This window comes from Notothenia coriiceps, unplaced genomic scaffold (genome assembly GCF_000735185.1).
Source record: "Notothenia coriiceps isolate Sejong01 unplaced genomic scaffold, NC01 NC01_scaffold00018425, whole genome shotgun sequence".
In the NCBI taxonomy this organism is placed as follows: Eukaryota; Metazoa; Chordata; class Actinopteri; order Perciformes; family Nototheniidae; genus Notothenia; species Notothenia coriiceps.
In genome coordinates, this window is record NW_011351126.1 from 147,064 (window position 1) to 161,440 (window position 14,377).

General features: G+C 38.8%; 1 protein-coding gene across 1 annotated transcript in view; it reads left to right on the top strand.

Annotated features, from left to right (window-relative positions):
- Nucleotides 1-9,903, top strand: part of opn4b (opsin 4b) — a 25,089-nt gene extending 15,186 nt beyond the window's left edge. The window contains exons 7-10 of the mRNA XM_010777649.1: nucleotides 3,491-3,598; nucleotides 4,329-4,500; nucleotides 4,627-4,818; nucleotides 9,378-9,903. Coding sequence (XP_010775951.1) covers nucleotides 3,491-3,598; nucleotides 4,329-4,500; nucleotides 4,627-4,818; nucleotides 9,378-9,578 — 673 coding nt within the window. The 3' untranslated portion in view covers nucleotides 9,579-9,903. The remainder of the gene's footprint in view (nucleotides 1-3,490; nucleotides 3,599-4,328; nucleotides 4,501-4,626; nucleotides 4,819-9,377) is intronic.
- The last annotated feature ends 4,474 nt before the right edge of the window (nucleotides 9,904-14,377 follow it).

Sequence of the window (14,377 nt, forward strand, 5' to 3'; positions counted from 1 at the left end):
CATACCGTCTAGATGTAATTGCCAGTAAGCGCCTGGACACTTTCCCATCATCCATTCCACGCTCCGGTGTTGATAGTACAGGTGTGGTCATCTGCTTTCAGTACAAAAAAACTAGTCGCTCAGGTGTGGATGTGGTTTGTAGCGAGGAAAAAAATGGCTCCTAACAAAAAAAATTCAGAGTCTAACGGGGCGTGGTTTGCAATTCGGCCATTCCTGATTAACAAAGTTATTTGAGCCGTTTCCGCTCTACATCCTGAACCTCCTCCTCGATGCAATGCACTTCCGTTTTTGGCGGACTGGTGTTTGTTGCTAGCTAGCTCCGTTGTGCCCGACAAAAGCACTGATATCGCAGAGACAAAGAGGATATAACAATTACAACATGAAGAAAAGTGGGTTCGGGACTACGTGTGCGGTAGTTGGTTGCAATCACTCGAGAAAGCCACCTGAACGAGTGGTTTAGATAGAGAGTGCACTACGGACCACAAACCAGCTACGAAGAGGCAGATGTCCATGCGCTCCATGTTGGACATTTTTTCGCTAAGCCTGAATACCGACTCCGGAATCCAGCGACCTGGCCTGACAGGCATTGAATTTAAAGAAACCCACCCCGCAACGTTTTTGTTTTGTTCCTATCACTTTGTGACCAAAAAACCAACCAAGGATAAATCTTTTCCCAGCGTTTGTGGTTGGGGGTACAATCGCCCTCCCAGCCGCAAAGAGACGTCAACTCACCCAGCGGAACCACTGCCTCCCCCCCAGATAAAGAACACCAGACTTGAAAGCTGAGGGTAAGTTCAGCAACTTTTAGCTCATATGAAGCTGACGAATACTGTTAATTATGAATTAAGGTTGGTCAATACACTAACAATTGCTGACCGGTATTTTGATAAGGCAGTTGATTGTTTGAGATGGGGCAAAACAATGCCCAGGACGGGCACTTCATTAATTTGTGTGTGTGTGTGTGCCTCTGTGTGTGTGTGTGTGGTGTGGTGTGTGTGTGTGTTGTGTGTGCTGTGTGTGTGTGTGTGTATGTATGTGTGTGTGTGTGTGGTGTGTGTGTGGTGTGTATGTAGTGGTGCTGGTCGCGCCTGGCGTGTGATAGTAGATAGATAGATAGATAGATAGATAGATACTTTATTGATCCCCACAAATGCGCTGCCTGGACTCTATGCCTGGCATTAATTTAGCTCCCATCCATTTTTCTCTTCCCCTTTTTAGATGCTCTGAAACCTGTCAAGCTGCCTGTGAGACTGAGCCTGCTACACCAACATTTCAAGATGCGCCAGACCCCAATGGGAGGATCCGTCACATACTTGACCAACAATACTCTTCAAACACAACACAGTCTGTTAAAATAGACAAGGCCACACAGTGCGAGGCAGAAATGGGTCCTACTGTGACTAGCACCACGGTCATGATGATGCTAGGTCCGGTGTATACAGGAGTGCGTAGGTTCAATTTTCCACCCCTGGGGTGACGGTGTTGTTGCCTTTCCAGTAAGCCATCAGATTACCTCTCCCTGTTGTTGACCAAATGCCTGATGACCTGATGGTAGCTTAAAACTAAACCTAATATTAAGGAGATATTGCTCACCGCTTTCAATGTGTCTACATCAATGGCAAGCATTGTGATTAGTCACTGGATTGACGTGCATGGGTGAACAGTTCAAAGTCCTGGATCCTCTGGCTTCCCAAGAGAGACAATTCGTGCCACCCATGCCCTTGTCGTTCAGGGAACTACCTCGAACCACCTGCATCATTGACTGGTGCCGAAAGTGCCATGCAGAGAGCCACAAACCACGACCTCAAGGAGTGACACTTTTCAGCCAGTACAAATCACGCAACACTGGTGAAATATCTGTCCACTGTGGCCCCTAATGGGCTAATCATGTTTATATCTGACGCCTATGCTGCAGAAGCCAGCGATAAGTTTATCACCATGGACAGTGGGTTTCTAGAACTATCTGAGGGCTGTGATGAGGTCATGGCGGACCGTGGTTTCACCATTCGAGACTTGCTTGATGAGAGAAGGGTCAGTTTGAACATCCCTGGCTTTTCACCTACAGGCCGCAATCAGTTGAAACAATGAAGGAGACGACACGCCACCAGGCGAGTAGCAATGTCCGCATAACACGTGGAAAGGCGCGAATCCAGAGACTGGATCTTTAAGATTTTATCCCAGAACCGTTCCCATCAGCCTGGCACCGAAACTTGGACAAACATCTCTAACCATCTGTGCTGGCCTAGTTAACCTGAAGAGTCCACTGGATCATGAGTGCTCGTGAGGTTTAGAATCTGTGCTCGTGTCCCTGTCTACCACGACACCCAGCCAGTTGTCTCATTAAATAACAGATAAAACACAACAAATACTGCATGCATGTATTTTTTAATATTATTATATGGAATTATTGTCATAGTGACTGTAATTGTGTGGGCTGCTTTTATATTTTAATTTGTAATAACCTGTTTAGGATTAAACATGTGATCTTTCTTTCTTGACAGCCACATTTCTTTAGTTTCCTCTCAACAATTAATTAATTCAGTGTTATTTATGTACAGTATGAGCTTAATATGAATGATGAACTGTGTTAAAAGAAATTGTAGCACTCTAAGGAACATATGAAATAAAATAATGCAATAACAGTGCAATAATGAAATTAAATTACATCAAACTTTATTTTCACTCAAACAGTACAGGCACATATGATATATTGCACAGCATAAAGAGATCATGTAAATTGTGCATTATGTAAACAACAGACAACTGTTGGCTCCTTTGGGCATGACCTAAATAAGGCAGTTTATTTTGGTTTTAAAATGCTGAGATATTTACTGCAGAACTGTAACCTTCCCTCAACAAAATCGTCAACAATTTTCGGGAGCATGTGGGCAAAGTAGAATGTGCGCAGCCTTATGATATGCCTTCAGACTGTCCATTGCTTTTCCATCTATTGCCATGGATTGAACGAAGTAGGAGCAAATTTTGCTGTACGTTATGCTGGGCCACGTCGTCATGTTATCCTCCCAGTTTTGCACTGAATTCGGGTGGGGGAGAGTAACGCCATCTCCAGTCAAAGAAGTAGAATCGTGTTCCCAAGCTAGCATCACTGTTAGCATCGAAATCGCTGTGTTTACACCAGTGCCCGTCTGACTGTTTACACCGGTTTACACCGACAGACGCTGTGCAAAAGACTTCCGGCGGAAATGAAGTGCATTTGTGTAGGGTTATGGCGCTACCCGTGGTTTGTCGCGTAAACTTGTCTATAGAAATAGAATCGAAATTGGCACTCTTTTATCACCAGGTTCGTACCACCTCTCTAGCAGGGACTGAAAATGGCCAAAAGAGTTCCGGACTGAGTAGTCCCGGCGATGTGAACGCGACATTATTGGTACTAACGGAACTAAAGAACCAAAGTACCAGGGAAAGTCCTGCGGTGTGAATGCGGCTAATGTGTCTTCTTTTTGTCCAACATCTCTCCTGTCTCTCTCAGGCACGCTGACATGTTGACTCCGTACATGCACTCTGTTCCTGCTGTGATCGCCAAGGCATCTGCAATCCACAACCCTATCATATATGCCATAACACATCCCAAATACAGGTAGGATTCACACTCAAGTGTTCAGATTGACAACAAAAAGACATTGAAAGACATTACATTGGTCTTTCAGAAACTGGCATGGACACTTTCACTATTTCCTGACATTTTCTCATTTCTATTTTCTAATGACCTCATGATCATTTGATTAAACTGGAAAATATTTATCAGATTAATCGATGCTGATCTGGCCAGCCAATCTAAGCTAAGCACAAATACATAAATGGAATAATATTATTAATTACAGTGTGCATCGTACAAGATGAATTAATGGCTTCAAAGTCAAGCAAGAGTTACATTTGTTGATGTTTATTTTTACATTTAAGTTATTCAAGCACCACCTTCCCTTGACGATATAAAACTGCTGGTTGGTGAACTTTTCTTTTTCTTCTGCCATAATTTCTTTAGCGCCTTGTTTTGTGTTCTATTAAGATGGATTTATTAGGAGGTGATGAGGTTTTTGTTTACAGTTCTAGGTGGATTTCTTCATTAGCATCAGGCTATATGGAGTCTGATCATGTACAGCAACTTTAATTATATTTCCCTTATAACTCAATTTACATTCTTTTATTCTTTCATAGACGGAGATAATGTATTGCTATTTTTTAAATCCTAATTAAATTGTGAAATTCAGCTCAACATCCATGAATGTCAGGGAGCTTTACTTGTCTCTCCCATATAATAAAATCTTTTCAATTATGGATTTGAGTATTTCTGTCCAACTCACCCTCAGGTCAGCGCTCGGCAGGTATATTCCTTACCTCGGGGTATTGCTGTGTGTTACTGGCAGAGACCGTTTCACCAGCAGTAGCTTCCAGTCCACCCGCCGATCAACCGTCACCAGCCAAACAGAGAGCAAAGGCCCCAGCAGGCTTCGCAACTCCTCCCTGTCTGAGAGCGAATCAGTGAGTGTACTTCATATCTAATCTGGTATGTCTCTGTTTTACACTTCCAATGACAAATGCTTTGAATTACGAGTTGCTGAATTTAGTCTTGTTTGTGTGTGATTCCCTCGATGTGTTGCCTCAAAGGCCCGCTTCTCAGACACTGAGGAGGACTTGTCGTCTCGGACGCCTGACATTCTCCAGTTGTCCGGTGATACCAAACAGGTGCGCCATGCCAACAAGAGGTCAAAGGTGAGAGGTCGAAACACAGGAGAGTTTGAAAGCACTGCCGCCCACAACCCCACTGACCCAGCCATATGCAACCTCTCACAGATCACAGTAAGTATCAGGTCGACATACTGTTACTTACATACTTTGTCATTTAGGCCTCAGTGTGAATCTTCTCACATTAGTTTCATGATGTCTTTAATGGCAGGTTCTGCTTCTGTTTTGTCATTAAGTCAAGGCGTATTTTAATCTTCTCCTCCTGAATTTGATAAGTGAGGTCATGTTGTTTTGGAGCCCTGTTAAAGTCAATAGACGTCATGTTTATGCTTGGTATTCCATGGCGAGTAACTGAGACCATGTCGGTCTGAGCCCCTCTTATAATCCAGGCTCCTCGCGGTTAGAAACAGGATTCCTCAGTATATAATCTAAAGCAGTCATGTTGCTTTAAGGTCATGCGTTTGGATTTCATGACCTAAGCCTTTTTCGGTGTCTGGTTAATGCCTATTTTGTAGGGATGTAACGATATATCGAATATCGCGATATCGCGGTAAATAAATGTCTCAATACCGTCGTGAGACTGACAAAATCTACCGCGATTTAAATTTAATTTTTTTTTTTTTTTAAACCTTTATTTAACCAGATGGTCCCATTGAGATCATCAATCTCTTCTTCAAGGGAGACCAGTCCAACATGGCAGCAAGTAGGTTTCAACAGATAACACGAAATGACATCGTATTTACAGGGCTATGTAAATACCTAGAGACATTGACAAGTACCAACAGTATATTTATATCTCGCCCTGTCAATAAGCCTCACCTTCTTGGCAAAAACTGTATTGTTTTTGAAGTGGTGAAGAGACCATGCACAGTTTTACCCACTGCTGTCACCCATGGCCAAAGCATATCTCTCTGTCCCAGCAACATCAGTACCAAGCAAGAGAGTTTTTTCCACAGCAGGGGATATTGTAAACGCCCAAACATCCCAGCTTCTACCTGGAAATGTGGACATGCTCATATTCCTAAAAGATAACCTTGATGATGTTGAGTGAGTGAGTTAGAGTTACTTGAAAAACTAAAGTGAAACTTGATTTATTCTATTGCAGGGTCTGATTATTATATTGTTGACACTTTAAAATACTTCTATCCTACTAAAATGCTGTACAAATCAGATTTCTTATTTAACTAAAAAAAAAATTCAAGTAAAAAAAAGAAAAGAAAAAATTCAAAATGTTTTCTATGTTTTTCAATATCGCGATAAATATCGTACCGTGGACTTTTTATCGCGATATTATCGTACCATGAGTTTTTGGTATCGTTACATCCCTATTATTTTGTTTACATTATTTTTAAATGTTTTGGAGTCAACAACTGAAGGTTCTGGAAATAATAGGTAGCTCCCTTTGTGTAAAACCTGACCACAGACTCTTAGAAATTCATTGGTTAACGTTTTCTATAAGGAAGTTAATACATTTTTTAAATCAAGCAAATCCTAGTAAAATGTGGGTTTTGATACTGCCACTAGTCGACCATCAAGTCGGAATTTTCAAATGCTATTCAATCTACACAACCCTTTAAAAACAGTTCAATTGTTCATACTGTATGATTACAATGCACAACTCCAGAGTTAAACTAGCAAGTATCTCTGTATCAAGTTTCACCCATGTTTGAGTATGTTTAGAAGAGGCTAAGGGTTTTTCACCTTTTATCCTAAGGGCTTCTTTAGTTCTGACTTAGGGTCAGGTTTCGCTTGTTCAGAATCAGATTCAGCTCTGAAAAATGCCTTCCCTGAATCCTTTATGAAGCTGTGTCCGATCACTTCTGTAATGTTGCAAAACCAACAATCCAAATGTACACCCACCTCATCAGTCAGCTGTGTGTAATTCAAAACCAGTTTAGGTGAAGTTGTATGTTATGTTTGACTTTCTTTCTCGAAAAGCTTACATATCCTGTAAGAGCAGCATTATAAATGACTTCCAGGAGAGACCGTTTGAAAATTGTGTCTGTTCTCCACATATGTAAATAACATTGTGTATCTCTCCTCTCCATGACACCCCCTACACACATTTGACACAACATGGGGTGCAAACAAGCTCTTTCCTATATTTCTTTCAAACTTCGACTCGTGTGGCATGTGTCATGGTTACATATGACAGCAAGGTGGACTAAAGAGCTACGCACCTTAACAACTCATGGTGTGAACGACCCCACAGAGGTTAAATACCTTTGATTCCTTGCAAGTCTGTCAAAACTGACGAAGCTCTTTTGACAAGCAGCGAAACATTATCTTAGACTTAACACTTCTAGGCCGTGCACTAAGATCTCCCTTTCAACTGCTAATAGATGCAAGCTGTTCATTCGCCAGCTATGTGACTTGAATCATCACCTTTGTTTTCACTTAATAAAAAGTATTACATTTTGAATTTCTTTGAAACATGAGAGATCACATTTGTGAGTGACAGTTTTGTTATTATTATTATTGTTATTAGTAGTATATATCTTTATGGAACAAGTAACATGCATACAAATACATTGATCTCAAAGAGAAGAGATGCTATATGCCAGATTACATCTAAAAACGAATTTCCATCTGCAGTCCTTGGGCAGGTACGCGTATAACGATCAACAAACATTAAAACATTTTATGATTAAAACAGATCAAAAATACAGATGTATAAAATATAAATACTAGTACATTTGTCAATATGGCGATAACTTTACAATTCATTTAAACTAACATCTCAAATTAGAGTTAAATTAATGTTGGCAAGACTGGTTGCCCAATATCAATTTTTTTTGCACTCTAGGAAAAATAGTGAAAAGTCAGAGAAGGTTTTAAGATCCACTGTTTGATGGCCGTTAATGAGAAAGCTAATTGTGAACCAAGTTGAGTTTCTGCAATGAAGAATATTGTGCAAAGATAATTGGAAAGATCCTAGTTTAAAACATATAGCGTTTAGCATTTGAACATAATCTACATCTTAATGCTTGGTAACACGCAATACTATATATAAGAACAATGCTTCTTGGCGCATGTTTGCGTCATTCAGGCTGATGGACAGGTCACTTTATGTGGGACATCCAATATATGGAGCATTTCCGTCTCTGTGTAATCATCTTAGTTCACTGAAAAACCTCAAATAACCCACAAGTACGCACGTATTATCACACACACACACACATGCCGTACTGCCGTGCAGGACTCCGTTACAGAGGGACCAAAAACTAATCCATTAATCTGGGAGTTTCAGACTTAATCTGCAGCTTGCATGATGTGGCCCCGTGTTTCAACGACTGCACTTGTTGAAGACAAAGACGGATGATTGTCGAGGAGTCTCTGAACTCCATCTGCTTCCATCTCTGCTCAGAGCAAAGGATGGAGGCTTACATTTTTCCTTCGTCTATAATCTCTGGTTACCTGCTTTACTCTTGCTAACAAAGTCATCAATGTGGACAGTGTACTTCTACTGACACGCTCTTTGTGATAAATTCAACGTTTACTTTGCTATATTTCTGGATTATTTGGTCTTCATTTTAACTGATTTGTATCTGTTATTTCTATCAAATCATTGTTTTTTTTCTTCTTTACCGAAACCTCTAAAGTTGTTTAATACCTGACACTTTGATACAAGTTTGATATTTTGAAGAAAAAAAAACTATCTTTCTTGCAGACCGTTGGATGATATAACTGATTCGTCTCCTATGTCTGAAGCTAAATATTAAGCTACAGCTTGTTAGCTTAGATTAGCATAGAGACTTGATACAGTGGTAAACAGCTAGCCTGTCTCTGTCCAAAAATTAGAAAATATGCTACCGTAACAGCCCAAACATTAAAATTGTATAACTTATTTGTTGCCAGGCAACCCTCAGAGATGACTAGACAAATGAGGACATTCCCTAAATGTCAAACTATATATTACTTTGTATAACTCAGTGTGTTTCAAGAACATCATGAGATTATGTCCCCTTTTTCAATGATAATGCTAAACCTGTTGTTGTTAGCACAGGAGATTGTTGCTATGGGAGCAAACAACATGATCTACTTTTCAAAAGGGATGCTTGTCTCAGCTTTGTTCAAAAGTCGACTTGGAGTTGATTTGATTGAACAGAATGTGGCTATAATAGTATATCACTTTTCTAATCTCAACTTTAACTTAATAGCTGTGTTTCTTTGGGTACTGTTCAGATGCTGAGTGAGCCTGAAGACATCTCCATGACAGACATCGGCCTGCAGCCCACCAGTCATCAGCCTGATACTGTAAGAGACCCCAATTGTGCATTGCATGCTCTTGTATTTAGTGTCCTTTGTTTGAAAAAGAATCCCAAGAAATCTTTTGCAATTAATGAATCCTACTAACACCTGTAGAAAACCTCTAATTTAGCTCATACATTGGAGCTTTAAATGTCCAATCTTTAAGTGAGATGTATTTTCAAAGGTTTGTTTCTTATTAAACTGCTCCAGGTTTTCTTTATGCCAACTAGGCGTTTCAGTCAGTTGTGATTTATTTGGAGAGTTGTTTTCTTCACATCAACAGTTGATAAGTTAATTCTCTCCCTTCACCTCCATCTTTGATAATTTCTCTTTCACACAAACATCCATCCAATTGCTCACATTTGACATGTCGAGCCTCTCAATACCTGAACATCTCTCTCTCTATTCCTTCGCCCACACAGCTGGACAATGGGATGGAGGAGTCTGGGCCAAGGATTGCGTATACGACAACGCCATCCGTCATTGTAACATCCATATCCAGCCCGGCTATACTGCATTGTCCCCCAGGTTTCCATGGCAACTTTAAATTGACCAAAAGGTACAGCCTGGTTGTCAAGGAGCCCCTTGACATAGCCAGGATGGAGACAACTGCATTACCATAGACAGCTGAATAGAAGTGCAACAACAGTGTGTACCTATGTGTGTGTTTCAATATTTTACTCTCAAGGAGTTTTATTTTCCAGCAAGCCGTTTGCTAGTTATGTTAGGAACCTCTTTTCTAAAAACCACACACACATCCCAGTGCCTGATAGAATGGGAACGGGATCAAAGTAATATTTAAAAATATTTAAAGTTTGAGGAAAGGCCTTGTGTTTGACATTATACAGCGTCAAAAACATGTCTACTTGGTGTGCCGGTCTAACTGTGCCAGTATTTCGGAGCCAGAAGCAACAAATTAGCCTTAACAAGACAATGTTAAAAGTGAAACCTGAAGGGTTGGGTCTTACATCGGTTCTGATTGTTGGTTTAGATTCTTGTCATAATGTTTGCGAAGAAGAAACCAAAATATGTTTTGGAAAAGGTTTATAATTCCAAGACAAACACATAGAGAGCACTGAGACTGGAAAACAAAATGGGACTACATGTTCAGGTTGCCAAGCCCTAAAGCATATGCTGCTTCATTGTCTCTTTATATCTAGAGGGGATTCATTTACTAAATTAACATTATGCTTTATAAAAGAAGAATTACAACCTCAGGAAAATGATAACAGATGCTGGCTGCTGTATATTAAAGATAATCTAATTTAAGGATCTTCAACATTGGCTTCACCTTTAAGACCTGGAAGTTGTTGCTTAGTTAAAATATTACTGTTAACAAACCATAAGCTAATTCTGGGGCAATATGACTACAACTGGGGATATCAAAACGGTCATTTATGATCCATAATTTAAACACTATAAGGTTAAAGCATACATAACTTGCAATTTTAACATAAACGCAGTAGGTACATGGTTTGTCCATTCATTTAATTTTAAAAGCATGCTATTTATTCCATTTATTTTTCTTATAATTAAATGATTTCACAAATAAGTACAAATCCTTGATACTCAATGCAAACATTTATCTTGTTTGAGTTTTGGTTTTTAATCGGTACCTAATCATATGAGAATATACTGTAAATACAGATATTTAAAATGCATTAAGCAGAATTGTCTTCATTTACATTGAATCAAATTACTTCTGGAACAGGTGGTACTTTAGTGACATGGCACTATGCAGATCTAAGCCACCCTTGAATTGTGGTTTTCTTTCTGAAAAATAAAATAACAATAAAACCTTTTACTTATAATACAACTGTGAGCAGTTCCAGTTACAGGAGTTAGCAAACTTGCCTCGTACAATGTGAAGAGAGTTGAAGTAAACGAGTATCTTTTAAAAAAATGTACCAACACTTTTTTTTTCTCAGGATCTGAAATGATAGTAAATACTGGATGTACATTTAAAATCTGCCTTGAAAGTGAACTTTATTTGGGTGCTCATGTTTGTGCCGTGTATACTAGACGTGTATGTACTGTAAGCGGTTTGCTAGCACCTTTGTTTACCATAAATCAAATGTATTCGGGTAACACACATGTCGATTTTTTTACCATGTTGTTTTCTTTTGTGTATTTATTTTATGTATTGTTTCGAAAGAAAAAGTCATGTTGGAAAACTGCTGAATGTTCAGATTGACTTAAATGTCTCTTGGGGTGATGCATTCATTAAAAAATGAAGCAAACCCTCCTATTGCAATGCAGCAGATTCTAATAATAAAATGTAATTCAAATCAACCTGTGGACAACACTGCTAATACATTGTGATGACTAGAAGAAACGGTGGTCAACAAACACTTAATGCAGCTTTAATATAATGTTTAATTCTGGCTCTGTGTCAGTTGTTGTCCCGTCGCTGGTAACATTCAGTACCACAGATCAGGTCTATAATACATCACCCAATACTTTGTGAGTATGTGAATATGAGTGTGAAGAACTGGACACTGTTCTAGCATTTCTATGATGATTGCCAAACCTTGCTTTAATATCTACTTTTAGATATGCTGATGATGGTAAGCTACATTACTTTTTGAATATTAGAGTGTGGTTTCAGGATTGTTATTGTAGATCTCATTTGTGCAGAAAACCAATTATGTTTTAACATATCCAAAGCTCTTTCTCCACTTCTGTACATTACCGTTCTAAGTGACATTCCTATGATTGCTGCATCATTGACTATGATTGTAATAATTGTTCTTTTAAATGAAATGAAACTGTAACATATACAAATATTAGTTAATGAGGCAACAAATGTTGATACAATCCCACCGCTGCTCATTTGTCCTGCATTTCCTATAAATGAATGTACAAACCTTTATGACCAAACAAATATAAAATATACTGTATATATAAATGACATTTTAATTCTGCTTAAATGAAGTGATGGTTTCATGTTGATTTTGTACAAAATGTTTTGTGTTGTTACTATTTTATTTTTTTTCTAAACAATAAATGTTTAAGACATTCTGTACAAGTGATGGTGTCTTCGTGTATTGAACTAACCATGTATCAGGCTAGGGCTGCAACTTATGATAATTTCCACTATTAATTAATCATGCATGTTCTTTTATAAATTATTAATTCAGATTCACCACTCACTTGTGCAGTACAGTGGTCTTCAATATTCTTTGCTTCTCTAGAGACACACACAGTGGTAGTATTTGTTGGAAAAAAGCTAAACTCTCGCCCTGCTAACATATATATATTCACATACACACATTAAATTACAGAACCATACACATTGGGGTTGTATAATGAATTATCTGTCCATCAGTATCCACTGACCAGTGTTTTCATCAGGTCCATTTCCTGAAAGGTAGACATCCATCTAGCACAGCAGATAACAGCAGGGGCACCGTGATGTCAGATAGCAGGGGGCATCAGTGTCCGATATTTCAAAGGGCAGATGTGATGGAAAGTGTTCCTGCATGCTGATTGGCCTGAATAGGAATCCGTGCAGAACCACAGCACAAAATACCGCCCTGCAGAGGTGAGTGTTGGTACTTAACATCAGCAGAGGGTGTATTCACATGTTGTCTCAAATTGAAGTTTGCTTCAAATTGCATATTATTGGAATATTATTGATGATATTTAAATTCCCAGGAGCGTTATAGTTATGGATCAGGGTTGCTCGAGGGAGAGCTAATTTTAAATACTACTATGCTGTTTGGTATTTTAATCTTTAACAGTGCAACATATTTTATCACCTCCTAAATGTTGTATTTCAAGTCTTGATAGTCTTATAGTTATTGCTGCCCTAGGATAAATGCAGTGCAAAAACATTATATACAATGTACCAATCTTAAAATAATGCAAAACTACCTCAAATGTATACTTAAGTACATTATTAAGTAAATGTAATAAGTTATATTCTATCCGGGAAGAAAAACAGAGACATTTAATCTTTTATAATGCTACAAATATATTGTAGTTTAAACATTTCTCATCTGTGTTGTTTCGTGTGTTTGTGTGTGTGTGTGTCTTTTTGTGGCAAGAGGAATGACTCTGATTATTTATGATTTCTCTTTTACTGAATACTACTTGGTCATTGTCCTGAGGGTTAACTTTGTTGTCGCTGTCATTGATCTTCTTTCCTAGAAAGTATGGTGTGACTTTGTTTTATCAGCTTATTCTAGTTATTGCCTTTAGATTTGGTCACTTTATTCTTTACTCCCCTAAGTGTTGCCAGAAGTCAAGAGGTCACATGATCCCACCTGAGGCGTGTAGCCCTCCTGCCAGGAAAATAAATACCCCTTCTTACAGTAGGTGCAATCACTTCACTTTTGCCAATAGCTACACACACACATCCAAGTAAACACATCTACAAAGCAGCAAACTCCTCTGAATTCTGAACTTCTGCTTTTTATATGGGTCTCAAACTTCCATCTGCTCTGTTAGGATTATTTATAATCAAGGAAGGAAGATTCTCCATTTATCAGCTCACTAAACTTCAACAATTATCAATCAAACTTAAAGCGAACGAAAGGATAGACATTCAATTATTATTATTATTATTATTATTACCATTATTAATATTATTATTATTATTATTATTAATCTGTTTTAATGTACTTTATTAATTGAAATGGTGTCTCTACTCTAGTATGCACTGGAGCTTTGATTTGTTTATGCCTTTAGTTATTTATTTTCTTTAAGGAAAAACAATACTACCTTCTTACTGCCCTCATTGTATTTTCTCCGTTTGTTTCATGTTCAATGGTGCCCGGGTTCATCCTTTGAATCAAACCCAGGGATTAAAAACAGGCTGTCAAAGTGGCTAACGAAGTGATTGTCGCAGGACCGTTATTGTAAGGGCCGTCGATAAGGCTCAAGTGATCCTTGCATAACTCTTCTGATAACAGAGGTTGACCTTTTTCATTCAGGCTGTCGCTGCAGGATGTTTAAAATAAAAAGGAGACACTGGGTCCTTTCATTCCTGTGGCTATTTAAATGCTAAATAGGTTGATGGAATCTTAACTTAAAGGGGACCTACAGTATCATGCAGAATGCACTTTTGTACGTCTTTTATACATGAATATGTGTCCCCGGTGTGTCAGGGAACTCACCAAGTGTCAGAAAACAAAACCCTCTCTCTTTTCCTCCATACCCAAATCTCTAAAAACGGGGCTGCAACGGAGCTGATTATTATTTGAAATGTTCTGATGTCAGAAAAGTTGTGCTCCGCCTATATGGGCAACTCTCCACCTATCAGGGGAATGAGAGACCGCTCGAAAATGCTGGAGACGCTGTAGTACATATGCCAGGCCTGTAAGTGGCGCTGTAGTCTGCCACAAAATCCGAATCAGCCCTTGCAAAAACAGGGCTGGAAAAGAGCAAATAGAGCGAAATGAGGCTAAAATGTACGGAG